The 18,124-nt window shown below is 44.5% G+C and overlaps 1 protein-coding gene and 1 pseudogene across 4 annotated transcripts in view; both read left to right on the top strand.

Moving 5' to 3' along the window:
* Nucleotides 1-18,124, top strand: part of GRID1 (glutamate ionotropic receptor delta type subunit 1) — a 725,082-nt gene that overhangs the window by 669,682 nt on the left and 37,276 nt on the right. For all 4 annotated transcript variants that reach the window (XM_053923340.1, XM_024561244.3, XM_053923339.1 and 1 more), the window contains one exon: nucleotides 9,061-9,256. In XM_053923340.1, coding sequence (XP_053779315.1) covers nucleotides 9,061-9,256 — 196 coding nt within the window. The remainder of the gene's footprint in view (nucleotides 1-9,060; nucleotides 9,257-18,124) is intronic.
* Nucleotides 7,468-7,575, top strand: LOC112305673 (small nucleolar RNA U3; annotated as a pseudogene).

Below are 18,124 nucleotides of genomic sequence, written 5' to 3'. Positions count from 1 at the left end.
ATTTGTACCTGTTGTCTGTCAGACCAGGTGTGCAGTGACAGGGATAGAGATGTACCCAGAGTCCAGCTCTGAGGGAGCCCACTGTTGAGGTGGGGAGGCAGAGCAGACACATCAATAACCACAAGGGATACACATTAAGATAGGCTAAGATGAGAACACAGAGAGGGGCATGGGTATGGAAGGATCTAGTTTAACTCCTGGAGATGAGGGCTGAGCTGATTCTTGGAAGGAAGGTGGGTTTTAGTCACAAAAATAAAGCAGGGTAGGCCCCTTAACATTTCTTGCAATACTGGTTTGGTGGTAATGAACTCCTTTAGCTTTGCCTTGCTGGTTAGAGTAGTCTTGGTCATAGGTCCTTGCTTTTCATCACTTTGAGTATTTCATGCCAATCTATTCTGGCCTGAAGTGTTTCTGTTGAGAAATCAAGCTGACAGTCTTATGGGAGCTCCCTGGCAGGTAACTTCTCTCTTGCTGCTTTTAAGATCCTTTCTTTGTCTTTAATCTGTGCCATTTTAATTATGATGTGTCTTGGTGTGGGCTTCTTTAGGTTCATCTTGGTGATCTCACTTATATGTGGAATCTAATGAATAAAATAAACTGATGAATAAAATAGAAAAAGAGGCATGGATACATGGAACAGACTGACACCTGTCAGAGAGGAGGGGTTTCGGGTGGCTGGATGAAAGAAAGTGAAGGGATTAAGCAAAAAAAAAAAAAAACCAAAACACTTATATATATAACACATAGACACAGATAACAGTGTAATGATAGCCAGAGGGAAAGCAAGGTGAGTGTAGGTGGAAGTGGGCAAAAGGGGGAAAATGAGGATGGAACAAGACTTTGCTTTGGGTGATGGGTAAATGATGCAATGTGCAGATGATGTTTTGTTGAATTGTATCTTTGAAACCTGTATAGTTTGTGAACCAATGTCACCCCAATAAATTCAATAAAAAATAAATAAATAAAAGAAGGCAGGATACTTGCATGGCAGACAGACAATGAGCCTCAATTAAGGCTTGGAGGTCTAAGAGAGTGGAGCACCTGCCAGGCTGGCACCTGAGATCAAGGTAGCCTGAGGCCAAGCACCCTTTGCCAAGCACATTAGAGTTCCCTTGATTTCACTTAGTGAAGGATGAGGACACTCAGCCTCTGCCACATGCCAGGGATTTGGCCTAATACCTGACCACTGTTATTCGACTTGACTGAGGTGATTGATGCTCACAGCCCCTGCCCTCAGCACCTATTACTGCACCCTGCTCACATCTAGGGTCCAGGCTGAGTTTGGCAAGTCAGCAGCACATGACACACTTGCCTTCCTTTCAGAAACTCATGTTAGGCTACCCTGCTCTGCTTTGGCAGCCAGGACACCAGGCCCAGGCTGAATCCAGGCAGGAGGTTCACAGTGAGGGCAATTCCAGCCTGCATTGGTGATGAAGAAGCCTGTGTCCTAATGGGCCCTGGACATCTGGGATGGCTTGGGTCCCTCCGGGTTAGTCTTGCTCTGGGGACTGAAGATACAACTACCACAGCTCCCTGGAGCCTGCTCCCTACAGCCAGCAGAGCAGACATTTGATGGGGGGGCGAAAGAGGAATCTCTCCTCTTAGTGGATCTTGGCTGCACTGGGCCAAGGGAGGGGACATGGAGGAGACTGGATGGCAGAGAGCTAAGTTCTCAAGGCCCAGTACTGACTTTCTTCAGGCAGAAGAAGGATTTTTAAAATCATTCAGATTGCACTTGTGTTTACAGTGTAATAAAAATAGAAATTTTACAGAAATATATTTGTAAAAAGTAGAAGCCTCACAACTGTTTGGTGCTTATTTCTCCTACTTTTGTCCAATATTTATTTACATGTATTAATGGTTCATTTTACAATACACAAATACATTGAGTTTTTTTCACAGAGTTTATTTTGGCCATCTTTTAATTTTAATAGTAATCAAAGCAATGGGATTTAGAGAGAAAAGAATGTGGAGGGAAAATTGGGATAGGGGTTGAGCACATCTCAGCTGGGCACTCGGTACACAGAGGACACTCTGTGGCCAGTGTGTGGGGAACATGTTTGAAGAAAGGCTTTGTGGCCTCCCATGTCCTGTAAGGATGTGTTTTCCTGCCGTGGGCTACACAGCTCTCATCCTGTGTCCTCATACTGCATGAACCTGACAGTGTCCCTAGCTGGGATTCGTTCTGCAGTCGCTTAGATGATGGATTTTGGATACAAGGAGCCTGGCTTGAGACCCCAGCATCACTTTCCCCAGTGTTCCTAGAAGGTCCCCTGCAGGTGTTGAGGGAGCCATGCCAGAGGAGGAGAGGCTGGCATACCCCAAGCCTGCTGGCCTTGGTATGCAGAAGGCCAGGCTTCCGCCATCTCAGCCCGCCCTCTACAATCTCTCCTTCCATCTTCTCCCAGCCTAGCCCAAGGAAAGAAAGATGTTAGAGAAATACATGCTCTGGATGTCCACTCCAATGGCTAACGCACCCCCTGCATACTTTATATTATCACTCACTGCATTATTTTCCATAGTCTTCATTCTGCTTTATTTATCTTCATTGCACTTTTTATCACTGACTACATGAGATCCGGGGTCCACTGACTATGCCCCGACAGGCCACATCTGACCTACAGCCTGTTTTTCCTTGAGCCTGAAAGCTAAGACATTTTCTTTATTAAAACATTTTAAAAGTATTTCAATTAAAAAAAACACAAAACCAAGAAATATGCAACAGAGTAGTATATGGCTCTCATTATTCACATATGCACTCTCTGTGCCTTTCTAAAAAGTTTGCTGATCCTGGGATTGCATAATTATTTGTATCTTTATTGTTGTTGTTTACATGTTTATTTTTCTGTGCTCACCTCCACCAGGTCAACTCCACAAGAGCGGGAACTTTGTGCTGTTCATGCCATATTCTTAGATCTAGCACAGTGCTTGACACTAGCAGATGCTCAGGAAATGTTTTCTTGAATGAATGAATGAATGAATGAATGAATGCTCCTGGAAAGCCTTTCAGAGTCCAAGGTTGAACTTGTTTCTTGGAGTGTCTCAGCCTTCACCTTGAAAAGCTTGGGTCTGGGAGAGGAGAGAATGGTAAATGTGGCAAAGCCTGGGCTAGGAGAACAGTACATGACAGAAATATGAGAGAGAACACAAGCCTCGGGGGGAGCTTTGGGGAAGAAGACCCAGGAGAGATGGGGAGATAGCAGCTCTGGTATCCGAAGGTCCTGTAAGCAGGCCATGGAAACACAGCCAGGCAATCCCCACTGATCTGTGAGCTCCATCTCTTGTGGAGTCAGACATGAGAGATAGTAAAGTGAGATGCTGGAATGATAGTGAAGACATCTGGGGCTGTAGTCAAGACCAGAAAATAACAAAAATGAGCACTCCATTCTCCTGTGCCTTTGGGTTACTCCACTACCTTCTTTTCTCCATAAGGAACAATAATAGGGCTTTGGGTTTTAAATGAATCAGGGCCGTGATTATGGCAACCCCACAGTTGTTGAAATCAGTTTTACATATGGTGTGTATTGATTCTGTTCTTGTTGCAAGTGTATTTCTCTCAATTGCCAATGTAAATATTTCTGTGACATGCAAAGATGTACTTATAAATTCTGCATTATTGATTTTTCTCATGTTGCAAACACATTTATCTCTTTGTTAATGGAAATGTATCTAGGAAATACTAAGATTGATTTATGGAGAAAGGTATGGGGAGAGAGAGAGGTGGTGCTGAGCTGGATAGACTGTCCTTGGCCATGGCTGAAGGAGACCTTATGGATCTATCAGAAGGTGCATATTTAATTGGAGGAAAGTGCTCTCAGAGACAAGGGATACTTTCAAAGTCCTTTTATAAAGCATTCTCATGTTCTCATAAGAAACATAATAAATAGAAGAAAAAAGGAAACAAAATATAACCAAGACATTGAAGTTAAGAGCAATCTAACAATGGGCAGGGGGGAGTGGGGAGGGGACAGTGAGGAAAGGGGATTACAGGAACTACTATAAAGGACACATGGACAAAATCAAGGGGGATGGTGGAGGTGGGGGAGGGAGGGGGTTTCAGCTGGGGTGGGGTGGAGGGATGGGGAGAAAAGGCACACAACTGTAATTGAATAACAATACAAAATTAAAATTGAAAAAAAGAAAAAAAAGAATCAGCTATGCTTTCCGTTAAGAGAGGCCCCAAAAAGAAGCACTCCAGGCCAGCAGATACAGAAGAGCAGCTCCCATTGGTCCCAAATGCAGTTTCAGTTAGTGTACGTTTGAATGACAAATATTGACTGAACTCGGAGGGGAGGCTAAGCTTTGCCATGGGAGGATGCCAACACTGAAGGTTTCTAAAAGGTGAAATACAGAGATAGGCAGCAGACCACAGAGGTAAAGAGTAACGTACAACATGCACATGCCTCCACCTTGACACCTAATTAGTGAATCCAGAGCAGGTGGGCACCTTGGGAATGATGCCTTTAAAGACATCTCCTCTAGCAGCTTTCATTGACCAGATGTTCACAGTTTTCTCAGGGAGGCCTCTTCCAGGTAGGTACAGTCATGGGCTATAAAAACTAGGGTCTAGGTTGCCTACCAGGGAAGTTTGGTGTCTCCAAACACATCCTGGGGTTCAGACTTTCTCAGATCAGATTGCCACTTTAGGCAGATGCCTGAGGATGGCAGATGGGACACTGATAGTCAATCATTTGCATATACTTTGGCAACAAGGGGGAAACAAGATCTACCACAGGCATCTTACTGGGGAGACAGATAGGCAGATGCCCTGAGCCTGGAAGCACTGGAAACGTGCTGTCTGCCCACAACTACTTCCATCCAGGTGTGACTGCCTGGGTGCTATCACCTGTCACTCCTTCATGTGGCCTTATGTGGCTTATCATATTGATGTGTCATTCAATTATTTGAATGACTTATCGGTAGCCTAATGGAAGAGCTTATTTATTAAACATTGACTACATGCTGGATATATGTCTGTGATCTTTACTCTTCACCCATCCTGTTAGAAAGGTATGAATTAAGAAAATGAAGTCCTCAAACATTGAAAGGCTTGCCTCAGACAGTGGTTATAGAACTTGTGCATACATCAGAATCACCTGGAGGGTGGTGAAAACACAAATTGCTCAGGGCCACCCCAAAATTTCTAAGGCAGTAGATCTGAGGTGGGGCCCAAGAATTTGCATTTCTCAAAAGGGTCCAGATGGTGCTGATGTCATAGCCCTGAGGACCACACCATGAGAGCTACTGGTCTACCTTGAACAGCCCAGCCATTCAGAGCCAGGATTCACACCCATGTCTGTCTGATTCCAAAACCTATGTTGTTTAAGCTGATATGAATTGCCCCATGCTGTGTGTCCCAAATGAACTTTGTGTTTACACATATCAGTGCCTTCTCTACCCCTTGGTTCTCCATCTGGCTACTTCCACCCATCCTTCATGACTCAGCCTAATGTTTCCACTTCTAGGAAGTATTTCTTTTTTTCTGAAGGTGCTGACGGCTCCTCCTCTGTGTTTCCAGGCTCCCCCATGCAAAAATTCTGTTTTAGTCTCTCTCATGTTGTTTAGTTGCTTCTGTGGACCCCATGAGAGGGATAATCCTTGCTTTATGTGCTGCTGAGACTTACCTAGTAGATATTCAGTGACTGTAGGCAGAACAACTGGTTGAATGATTTCAGCCAGTTAATCATGTACGTAAAGTTTATAGAAGCCCTACCTATGATGAGCAGCTCTTCATATCTCTGGGGTGGGGGAGGCACTTTCTAGCACTTGTTGCTGAAGAGACTAGTTTGCCAAAAATGCTAAATTAGGTGTGTGTTAGTGCAGCTTTCTCCAGGCTAGGCACCCTGGCTTGTTTCAAGGGTCATCCTACTTAATGGGAACATCTGTTTTCTGCTGACTGCCAGTGTTGGCTTGGAGCCTTGGTGGTTGGCTGCCCCTGTTCTCCTTTATTCCTCCCCATGTGTCCCTTTTCAAACTGTGCACTCTGACAAGATGACGAGTGATCCAGGAAGGCAGCTTTGGTGTGTGAATAGTTGGACTTTCCTATTCAAACCTCCAAATAACTTTTCATAGGTATATTCACTCTGAAATATTATGGTAGAACCCACTGTGTGCTGGGCACATTAGTGAACTTGAAAATCTTCCTTGAAAGAAAAAGTGTGCATTTGAGATGAGAGAGATCCCTCTATATAGACTAAAGGTTATGAGAGGTGATAGATGGAGTTGATTGGGCTGAGGCATGAGGTTGGCATAGCCAAGATGGGGGTAGTATTTTTGGAGTGGAAACTCTGAGCTCTACTGAGACAAAAATGGAGGTGAAGCCATAAGCATTTGGGCTGTCTGTTTGTTATCTAGAGATGCTCCCTGAACCTCTGGGCAGGGGCACAGTTGTGAATAAATACCAAGAGAAAAGAGGACATCTCCATTTCAAATGTGGGGATGAAACAGTAGTACCACACTCCTTGAAAGTAATATATTCAATCCATACTCATGGAAACTGCAGTCATGTAGAGCAGTTCAGTATTTAGACTCAACTGTGTAATTCATTCTGATGTTTCCCATTCATCAAAGCCTTGTGTTTGTTTGTATTAATATGAGAAAAATTTAAAATGTGGGGGGAAACGTCCCCCTCCTTTGCAGGCAAATTACAACTGAGTTATAGCCCTTGGGGCCCTTCAAGCAAAGCAACATCTTGCAATTAGATGTAAATAATGAACAATAATTAGAAATAGTTCTTCATCAAATTTATTATTTTATGTTTCCTTTCATTTGTAATGTATTAAAAGGAATACTGAGCTCTGATTCTGGGCCATGTAGCAGGGCCTGAAAGATTGCTATGGAGTATGTCTCCAAAGCAAGAGGAAGTATTCATTGCTAGCTCCTCAGTGCATGTGCTGTGAAGGCTGGTGTCAGCCTGGGTCCAGTGTTGCAGATGCAAAGACGGGCAGCTTCTGCTTCAGCCTTCCAAATTCTTAGACTCTAATGGAGGACATATACAGATAATAATAGTGCAGAATAATTGCTGCTAGTTACTGGACACTGAGTTTGCATCAGGCACTGCTCTAAGAGCTGAATACACACAACCCCATTTAATCTCTACTGAAGCCCTCTGCTGTAGGCTTTGCTTTTATTTATTCCTTTATTCATTTATTTGTCTATAGCTTTCTTAAGAAAATTTTTTAGCATTGTTCAAGTACAGTTAGTTGTCTCCATTTCACTTCCACCACTGCCCCACCCACCCACCCATCCCCACCTCCCACCCTCTATCCTACCCCCCTTTGGCTTTGTCCATGGGTCCTTTATATATGTTCCTTGATGACCCTTCCCCTTTTCCCTGTTATCCCCTCCCCTTCCCCTCTGGTTACTGTTAGTTTGTTCTTTATTTCAATGTCTCTGGTTATATTTTCCTTGCTTGTTTTCTTGATGAGGTTCCACTTATAGGTGAGATCATATGGTATTTGTCTTTCAGAGCCTATACTTTCAGGGAGCATTTCTATAGTTTGTTACTCTAACCTTATTTTTAAAAGATTTGAAAACTGAGGCACAGAGTTTAGGTAACTTGCCCAGGCCCTCAGTATTTAGTGATGGTGGAGTTGGGAAGCAAGGCCTGTTGTTGGACTCCAGAGTCCCTGCTTGACCCCACCCTGGTGTATCACACTCTGAAGTGAGGGAGATCATGCTGTCCTGGAGCCATGCAAAATGTAGAGATGGCACCAGGAGGTGAGGGGTAGTCATGGCTTCCCATGGGGAGAGGTGGCAGCTGGATCATCAAGAGGTTTGTAGAAGTGTGTCATGTGGATGAATGAGATAAAGGGATTCTAGGCAGAGGGAACCCATGGCTTGGTGCCGTAGATGGGGACTGCGTGGGAGTTCTCATTTCAACATTGGCTATGGAGCTGTGTGTAGGGTGAGCAACAGCTGCAGATGAGGCCAGGAATGGAGGATTTTGTAGGTCATGTCAAGATTAGATTTCCTTGTAAAAATGACTCAGTGAGAAGTGGGGATGATATTCTGGTTGATAAAAAAGAGGATACAGATTTTCAGAAGACAAATAAGCAGAGAGCAATCAGATTGAAGCCTGGAGTAAGAGCATGGCTCACCACTGAGCTTTTTGTTTTTTGAAATTCTATTCTTTGTGTGACATTCTCTCAACACACTGAGCCAGGTACTGCTCATTTTGGGGCAAGTAAGAACTTTGTGCCCATTGGTCCTTTCAGGTGTGACTCTGTCTCTTACACCAGAGGGCTTCTTTCCTCCTCCTCCTCCTCCTCTGCCGATGGCCCTTGGGCTGTTACTGGGCCTTTCTGATACAGCCCTTCCTTAAATGTGTACCAGGCCTGAGTTACCTGCTTCTCCTCCATGTACAACAAACCCGAGGTTCTTGGAAATGTCTTGTTTTATCTTTGCCATCTTTTAAGTAATGGTCAACACACACAAAATCAAGTGATCTCATATAAAAACCCAGATTTATTTCTTTATTGAAAAAAAATTGCTGGGAGATGCTCAAAAGCTGACAACAGGTTAGAACTCCAGAAGAGCTGTGAGCTTTGGGGGCACATGCCTCTTAATTGGTACAGTCCTTGGGTGTGTGTCTGACCCACTCCAGCACTCAAGGTCAGAGAGCAGCCACTGTCTTCACTCTTGCAAACATGTTTTTCTTTCCTGTGCTGCAGGTGTTTGAGTTGAGGCCATTAGTATCCAGCCTTGTGTTGCCCTGACTCTTACTTTGTGATTGTCTGTCTATATGTTTCTGCAGCTAGACTGTAAGCTCCTTGAGAGCAGGAATCATGTCTTACTCATCCTTTTGTCCCTTGAACTTAGCAGAGGACCTTATTTTAGGTGTTGATAACTTTACTGAGTTAATCTATGCTGAGAAAACATAACTTTCATAGAATAAGTCCTCAACAAGTCACACTCTGGGCTGAGGGATGTGTGCTGCAGGTCATGGGTCCCATGGGTCATGGGTCACAGCTGGGCTCAGATCTCAGGAGGGCCTTGCAGCCCATTGTATCCCTTCAGTGGCAGCCTGGACCTATGACTCACAACTTGTTTGCATTTCAGGACATTCCAGGACCTGTCCAAACAAGTGGAGATGTCTTATGGCACTGTCCGGGACTCTGCTGTGTATGAGTACTTCCGAGCCAAAGGTACCAACCCCCTGGAGCAGGACAGTACATTTGCTGAGCTCTGGAGGACCATCAGCAAGAATGGAGGGGTTGACAACTGCGTGTCCAGTCCTTCAGAAGGCATCAGGAAGGTAGGCAGGAGCTGGCCATCTGGGCATGTGTGTACTGTGATAGGTGCTGTGGGCATGGTCATACCCAAGGTGAGCATCGTTTTTGAACAGCCCTGTCATCTGCAGAGTCATCCATCTTCAGCAGGTCAGATAGGCATTTCTCCCTGGCATGTGAGTGTCAAGTGGGGATGCACATGTATTCTTTTTTAAAAAATATATTTATTGATTATGTTATTACAGTTGTCCCATTTCGCCCCCCCCCACTCCACTCCATCCTGCCCACCCCCCCTCCCACATTCCCCCCCCTATAGTTCATGTCCATGGGTCATACTTATAAATTCTTTGGCTTCTACATTTCCTACACTATTCTTACCCTCCCCCTGTCTATTTTCTACCTACCATCTATGCTACTTATTCTCTGTACCTTTCCCCCCCTCTCCCCCTCCCACTCCCCTAATTGACAATCCTCCATGTGATCTCCATCTCTATGGTTCTGTTTCTGTTCTAGTTTGCGCTTGTTTTTGTTTTAGGTGTGGTCATTAGTAAATGTGAGTTTGCTGTCATTTTTACTGTTCATATTTTTTATCTTCTTTTTCTTAGGTAAGTCCCTTTAACATTTCATATAATAAGGGCTTGGTGATGATGAACTTCTTTAACTTGACCTTATCTGAGAAGCACTTTATCTGCCCTTCCATTCTAAATGAAAGCTTTGCTGGATACACTAATCTTGGATGTAGGCCCTTGCCTTTCATGACTTTGAATACTTCTTGCCAGCCCCTTCTTGCCTGTAAGGTCTGTTTGGAGAAATCAGCTGACAGTCTTATGGGAAGTCCTTTGTAGGTGACTGTGTCCTTTTCTCTTGCTGCTTCTAAGATTCTCTCCTTCTGTTTCATCTTGGCTAATGTAATTATGATGTGCCTTGGTGTGTTCCTCCTTGGGTCCAGCTTCTTCAGGACTCTCTTAGCTTCCTGGACTTTCTGGAAGTCTATTTCCTTTGCCAGATTGGGGAAGTTCTCCTTCATTATTTGTTCAAATAAGTTTTCAATTGTTTGTTCTTCCTCTTCTCCTTCTGGCACCCCTATAATTCGGATGTTGGAACGTTTCAAGATGTCCTAGAGGTTCCTAACCCTCTCCTCATTTTTCCGAGTTCTTGTTTCTTCATTCTTTTCTGGTTGGATGTTTCTTTCTTCCTTCTGGTCCACACTGTTGATTTGAGTCCCAGTTTCCTTCCCATCACTATTGGTTCCCTGTACATTTTCCTTTGTTTCTCTTAGGATAGGCTTCAATTTTTCATCTGGTTTTCAAACAAATTCAACCAGTCTGTGAGCGTCTTGGTAACCAGTGTTTTGAACTGTGCATCCGATAGGTTGGCTATCTCTTCCTCACTTAGTTGTATTTTTTCTGGAGCTTTGAAGTGTTCTGTCATTTGGGCCATTTTTTTTTTTTTTTGGTTTGGCGCCTCTGTTACCTAAAGGGGCGGAGCCTTAGGTGTTCCCTGGGGCAGGGTAACACTGGTCATTGCGCTGTGATGCTGTACGTGGGGGAGGGGCTGAGAGGGAGCAATGGCACCTGCTCCACTCTCCACTGGACCTCAATCTTTCACTCCGCTACCCACAATCAAACTGGGCCCCTCTGGTGCTGGTTCCCGAGTAAGTGGGCTTGTGCATGCCCTAGGCCCCTGTGGGTCTCTCCAACGACCTCTCCCGTGAGGCTGGGAGTCTCTCCTGCTGCCGCCCCAACCCCCACGGGTGTTTTCAATCAGAGGTCTGAGACTTTATTTCCCCGAGCTGGAGCCCTGGGTTGTGTGGTCTGCTTTGCTCCCCGCCGTTTGTCTGGTTTATCTGTGCGCGAATGTGGGGCCGCAGGGTCTGCTAGTCGTCAGACTGCCTGCCCCGTTCGTCCCACACTCCGCCAGTCTCGGTCCCGCCATGGCAACGCGAGTCCTCTCTGCCCCAGCTGCCCGTCTCCGCCCCTCCTACCGGTCTGGATGAATGTTTATTTTTTATTTCCTTGGTGTCGGACTTCCTTGCCGTTCGATTTTCTGTCAGTTCTGGTTGTGCGAGGAGGAGCAGTGTGTCTACCTATGCCGCCATCTTGGTTCTCGCCCACATGTATTCTTTAGGTAGGTGCGCATTCTTGGCAACAGAAGTGGAGGAGGCTGACTGTTAGGTACCACACGGTTTGTTTTCAAAGGGTCAGTGCAGAGTATGCTGATTAAGCTTTCTACAAGAACCTCCTTCCTTGTGGGCTCATAGGATGGTGGCCCAGGGGCGCCTGCCTATCCCACGCGAGAACACTCAGCAAAAGAAAAAGCAGAGAGCCAGGCAAGAGGTGGGGAAAATGAGGAAAGAAAGTTCAGGACAGGGTGGTACACTGTGGGTCTCTGCTGTGGAGAAGAGGTGTGCTTGGGAGATGGTGGTAAGAGCATCAAGCCCAGGATGGAGTCTGTGCTTGGAGAAAACAAGGGAGGATAGGGTTGGAAGAAGCCAGGAGAGAGGGAGGGTGGAGAAAGTCATCACATTCTTCAGCACTCAGAATTTGCTCATTTATTTCAGTTAATTTCCACTATGTACTGAATTGATCATCATTACCCCATTATGCAGATGAGAATCAGACACTGGGTCACCCTCCTATTAGGGCCTAATGCCAGGGGCCTCACGCTGAGGTGTTTAGCATTTCTCCACCATATGCTATGGAGATCAGTGAGGAGGAAGGTAGTGAAATAAAGGCAGGTTTCATGGCATGCTGCTGGTGGTGGCATCCTCTGTCCAGTGATCCTCACATCCAGGGACTACTGTCCCTGTGGCCATTAGTGAATGAGGAGAGAAAGATGTGTCCTCATGCCCAGCACCACTGCCTCTCTGAACAGGGCGGTTGTCCAGGGTGTCTCAGCTCTCCTCCCTTCCATTCCCTCTCCACCTTCCCACCCCTTCTGTGGCACCTTCCACACATGGTCGTATGCATTCTCTCTCACATACACACACTCAGACTCACATACACTCGCATACATGATCTCACACACACACACAGACCCCTGTGCATCCTGCCTCAGGCATCCATGTCTGTGGAACCATCTCACAGGTTCTCACACGCTCTCCCACATATTCACACACCCATGCACACACACACCTGGGTTCCATATCCCCAGCTGCTTGGGGATCACTTGACCTGACTGCAGAAGGCAATGGATATAAGGGGACAGTCTAGAGAATGCTTCAGGGCCACCAGCATCCACCACCCTGCTCTCTATGATGACAAGGGTCCTCCGCAATCTTCCAGCCCTCCCAGGAGAACCCCAAGGAGGCCCAGGAAGAGAAGCAGAGGCAGAGTCTTCCTTCAGAAGCAGTGGGCATTCTGGCTGAATGTGGCCTCTGTCCAGGGGAGGGACACGACAGATGGCTGCACCGCCTGGGCATAGTGAGAGCCCCATAGGCACATGTCCTCACACTGCAGTTGGCTCAAGATGGCTTCTTGTCCCTGATCCACTTTGAACAGCAGAAAGTGTCTGGGTTCTGGAGCCTGACACATCTGAGTGTGATTCCCACTTCCATAGCTCACCAGTTGTGTGAACTGGAACACCACTCTTCTTGTCTAGAAACCCTCAGAGTTGAGAGAGGCCTGGGCAACTCTGGGGTCTCTTTCAATGCTTAAAACATTTAAAAGTTCACATTTTGTTAGAGTTTGAATGTTTACATTTAACCAAGTAATACCCTAACAAATATGATAAAGTGCAACATAAATGTTGCTATTCCCATGCTTACAAGATTTATTAAAACCTCTTCATTTTTAGTGTGCTACGTAGGATGGTGCTCTGACCTCAAGCTGTTGGTCTTCTTTCATCTCTGACAGGGAATCTTTGTGGCTATAGGTGACCTCATTTGGAGATAATGAATACAAAGTTGATTTAAGGCTTTTCATTAGAGTAAGTTCTGGGCCAAATGGCCTTGGAGCTTCCCTTGTCTGCTTTCTTTGTCTCTCACAAAGAGCCAATACTCCCATCCACATAGGATGCTTATGAAGATTCATTGCAACAATGCTATAAAAAGCACTTGTTATAAAAGAAAAGATAGCTACTTTTGACTTATTAAACTTCTATTCATTACAAAACACTTTTAAAATAGAAAAGCAAGTAACACAGTGGCAGGAGATATTTACAGTGAATAAAACCTGTATAAGATTAACATCAAGATTATATGAAGAACTTTTACAAATCAATAAGAAAAGTTCAAACAATTTAATGGGAAAAGACTTGCACAGGCCTTTCACAGAAGAGACAACGCATATGGCCAATAATTACCTGAAGAGATATTCAAAATCATTAGTGATCCAGGAAATACAAATTGAGACCATAAAGATATTTCATTTTACAACAATTACTTGCACAAAATAAGAGGTGGTGGAGAGGACGGGAGTAACAGGTGGTCAATTGCTGGTGGGAGTGTACTCAGTATAACCACTTTTTGTAAACTAGTTTGTCATTCTCTTATAAAATGGAGTATTTGCATACCCTATGATCCAACAATTCCACTCCTATGTATTCATCCCAAATAAACTTCCATATGCATTCCAGAGACAAGAAAGGCCACAGTAGCATTGCTTATCAAGCCAAAACCCTGGAAACAATCCAAGTGAGCATTAACAAGGTAAAATATATATATAACCTGCAATGAAATGAATCTACTCTAGCTTCATGTAATAGTATGGATGAATCTTAGCAGAATAATAATGAGTAAATGAAAGGCATTAGATGTAATTTCATATGGGTCATATAATAATAACTTACAACACAATACCCTTTTAAACATATATGAGGCTCATATACACATCCATACTAATGTAATGATAAAACACAAGATTCATGAAAGTGGTTACTGCAGAGGGGAGGGGCAGAGAGGCACAGGGTGGGGAGAAAAGCCTATTCACGGGTATAAGTGAAGTTTAGTGTTAGCTTTAGATTCAAGGTTTTTTTTAAACAATGTATTTCTCATTAAAATAAATGAGTTACTTAAAAAAGTTGGCCATTCCTGGACAAAAGGACAGGTGTCTGGAACCAAGAGCTGTGATCAATCCCATTCTGTGTGCCAACCTGCTCTTTCAATAAGTAAGTCCAGACCAAGGCAGGCCAAGTCTGGGTCTCACATGGCAGCTCCTTCTCTCCTTGCAGGCTCCCTTGTGCTGCCTCCTCCTCCTCCTGGTGTATGTCACAAAGGCAGACACCTCTATTAAACCCCTCTGGGAGGTGATAAATCTGGATACAGGTCATCAGGGAAATGTCTCTTTGTCACCCTGCTTACCCCTTGTCCGTTGCTGACAATTAGAAATCATTCACCTCTGGCAATATTTAGGGTCCTACTCATCAATAAAATAATTTTAAGAAAAATAAATAGTGGAAGATGTAAATATAGGACTCCTTACAAATGCCTATAGCTTCAAGGTATCGAACCTACTCTTTTTTTTTTTTTTCAGTACATGGGATATGTTACTTGTATGAAAACTTCATTTTATAACCCCCAACCTGGCTTTGGGGTCACAAATCTTTCTCTTCCATTTGGATCTTTAAGAAACAAATGGATTTCCAGCACCAGACAAATGTTAAGAGTTTTGTAACTAGTGTCATAAATGTGAGTTTATAGTGCTGTTTGGAAATGGAGTGCACTGCACTTTTTACTGGAATGAGAGCTCAGATTCACCCTCCGATTCTCCTTCCTGTGACTGTTTGGATGGCTACTGCACCTAAATGCTTTTTTGAAACTCTTCCCATCCCCTGCCCCTACAGAGCTACCCCTCATCCCCAGGTCATGGCTTCAGAAACCTTGTGAATCCAGGGCACCTGCAGACAGGCTGGCAATGGCCACATCCCAAGTGAGGGTCATATTCTGAATCTAGGCACTGTAAAGAAAACTCCAGCATGCTGGGAAATATGGGCCTGATTCTGATATTCAGGGATGAGTGGCTTCTGTAAATCCCAAACAGAGCTTGCTTCTGTGCAGAGCAGGCCATCTACGAAGGTGAGGAGGGGATGCTCCTGAGGCATGTCGCAGGAAACTTCTTCAGCAAAGGGAAGACAACCCCGCTTCTAACTTTAACTTTCAGTTCTTCCTTGGTGACTCTGCTCCATTTCTGGAGAGTGCTTGGTAGTGAAACGATGTCTAATTGCTGCTAAAGTTAAGAAGCTTGGTATGGCGGGTAACCTTAAAGAGATCTTACTACTTTTTCATTGGGAGTGTTGTTTTTAATGACTTGACACCAGTTTAGGTGGGAAACTGCTTAGCAAGAGTTGATCACTGTTCTTCCAAATCAGAACTGAAGGAAGGGGTTACGAGGGTCATGATTGCCCCACCACTGTGACCCACTGTCTCTGCCAGCGTGCACCCAGACAAGGAAGGGCAGCTCTTTCTAGGCTCTGCTGAAGAGAGCAGGAAGGAATTTGGAAGGAGAGGGAAGTTTCATTTATTTATTAAGAGCCTGCAACATACATGTTTTTCAACAAGCCTCCCTGGCACCTGGTAAATCTCGATGAATACTGGATTGTCCCTGAGCGAGTCATCTATTTGCTATCTGACTGAGTAGAGTCACATAAATTGGGGAGGTAGGTGGTGCCATCAATTGGCTGGTTATCCTCCATGGCTTCTGTGATGGAAAGGACAAGAGAAATAGCTTTGGGGTCCCTTTTAGGCTTATCTCTGGATAGCCATTTCTTAGGGAAGACCCTTTTGGCCCTCAGAGAGGAGGGAGAGGCTGCCTTCATTCCCCTTAGTCACCTGCACCTGTTCGACTGGAGGAAAGACTAAACCAAGGGCTGGCATACTACCGCCCAAGGGCCAAGTCTGGCCCACCACATGTTGTAAATAGTTTTATTGGAACACAGCCATACCCATCCATTCCCATAACGCCCATGGATGCTTTCCTGCTAGTTCAGCAGACCTGAGCAGTTGTGACAGAGATCATAAGGTCCCTGAAGCCTAAAATATTTTATTTCTTGACTCTTTACAGAAAAAAATTGAGCAGTGGGTGGCCCAGGAATACTGGCCCTGGGTCTGTATCCTCTGATAGCACCTGGGTACATGCAGCAGCACATCATATAGCGCAATGCCACCTAATAGTGCGTAGGCACGCCTAGTGGTGTATCATCTAGCTCTACACCATTGAGTAGCATATAGGCTCTGCCTACACAGTCTTTTCTTGTCCTATTCAGGTCTAACTCTGTTGGCCCAGAAGCTTCCCCCTCACTGCACCAGCACCTGGCTTTATTCCTGCCTAGCCTAGTCTTTCCTTGGAATCTATTGAGCAGTTTCTATGTCCCTGGCACTGTGCCAGATGATGTACATACATTCTTCCCTTCATCCAGAACAAAACTACTTGTTTAGTATTATCTCCAGCATGTAGAAGTGGGACCTGAGCCTCAGAGAGATTAAGTGGCTGCTGAAGGTCACATAAATAAGAGTAAACCGTGGCACAGTCATCAGTCTCACTCCAACCTGCCCCTCCCCAGGGAGTCACATCCCCATTTCTATACCTCAGCATGTCTCCACCCCCATGCATAATCTTTACTTACACTTTTATTTCCCTTCCTCTTTTACATCAAAATAGTATGATATATGCCTGGCTCTCATTTTCAAAAGCCCTACCTTTCCTTCCATGTATCATAGCAAAGGTTATTTAAATCTCTGATTTTATCTTTTGATTTACAAACTATTAAAATATCAATTAGAAAAAATCTGGGATGCAGAATTGAACTGGCAAGTGATTCAAATTTATATTATAATAACTTTGTTACATGAAATCAGACTTTAATGTTGTTTTTATTTTCTCTAGCTTATCAACTCTATAAAGTAGCTTCCAGAGCAACACAATTTCTGTGCAGTGCAAGGGCTGACCTAGACTGCCAATTTATCAAGCCTTTCCATAAATCAGATCTACTATTTAATAACATTGTCAAATGGAATACAGTGTTAATAGTTTAAATGTCAGTCTTCACAGCTCATTAAGCTCTTTAAATAAATAAATGAATAGTTCATTTCAGACCCTAAAGCTGGAGATAGTATTTTTCAGAGGGAAGTACCTTTTGAGTCCAGCAGTTGTAACAGAAGGTGTTTTTTTCCACTCAGTAAATATCTCCGAGGTCATACAGTATGAATGTGAATGTAGGGAGAAAATGTGCTCACAGATCTTATTTATTTCCATGCCATCAATTGGCTGGTTATCCTCCATGGTTTGGAGGATAACCAGTGCTTGCCCTGGCAGCAGCTTGTGGGTGGGTATTGCCCATTAGCACCTGCATTTGTTCCTTCCCTTTGCTCTCTGCTCTGTGGTGAGGGCTGCTCTCACTGCACACACTCCCTGTGGAGTGTCAGGGACCATGTCCTGTGAAAGAGAGAGTGGTCCCAGGAGGACCCTACCTTCCACACAAGGATCAGGAACTTCGTGCCCCACAGTGCTTTCCATTTGGAGGGAATGAGGTGAGGAAGCATCCTGGTTCCACGGCATGCTGGGAGTTCTACTGAGGTGGAGGAAGAAGCTTTCATGGATGGTACCCCTTTGCATTTTGGGGATTATCAGGAGGGTTTGGCCAAGTTGATGAAAGGGGTCCTTAATACAGGTCTGATAGCCTAGAAAATGGACTGATACAAACTAGACAACCCTGGGCAGTGGAAAGCAGTAAGGAGCTATGGGCTTTGCAGTCATGCTCTAAGACATATATTTTGTTCTTTTTCTGTTTCTGAATCAATGCAGATCGGGGATTCTATATGCCTCCTTCCTTCTCACGTGGAATAATAATTTATCTCAATGTCTTCTGTACTTGCCCAAAAGGCACTTATATCCATTTTGTAAGTCAGATAGTCTCTTCTCTTTATTCATTCATTTATTCACTAATTTACCCACTCAAGA

This window comes from Desmodus rotundus, chromosome 4 (genome assembly GCF_022682495.2).
Source record: "Desmodus rotundus isolate HL8 chromosome 4, HLdesRot8A.1, whole genome shotgun sequence".
Lineage (NCBI taxonomy): Eukaryota > Metazoa > Chordata > Mammalia > Chiroptera > Phyllostomidae > Desmodus > Desmodus rotundus.
This window is presented reverse-complemented; position numbering and strand designations above follow the sequence as displayed.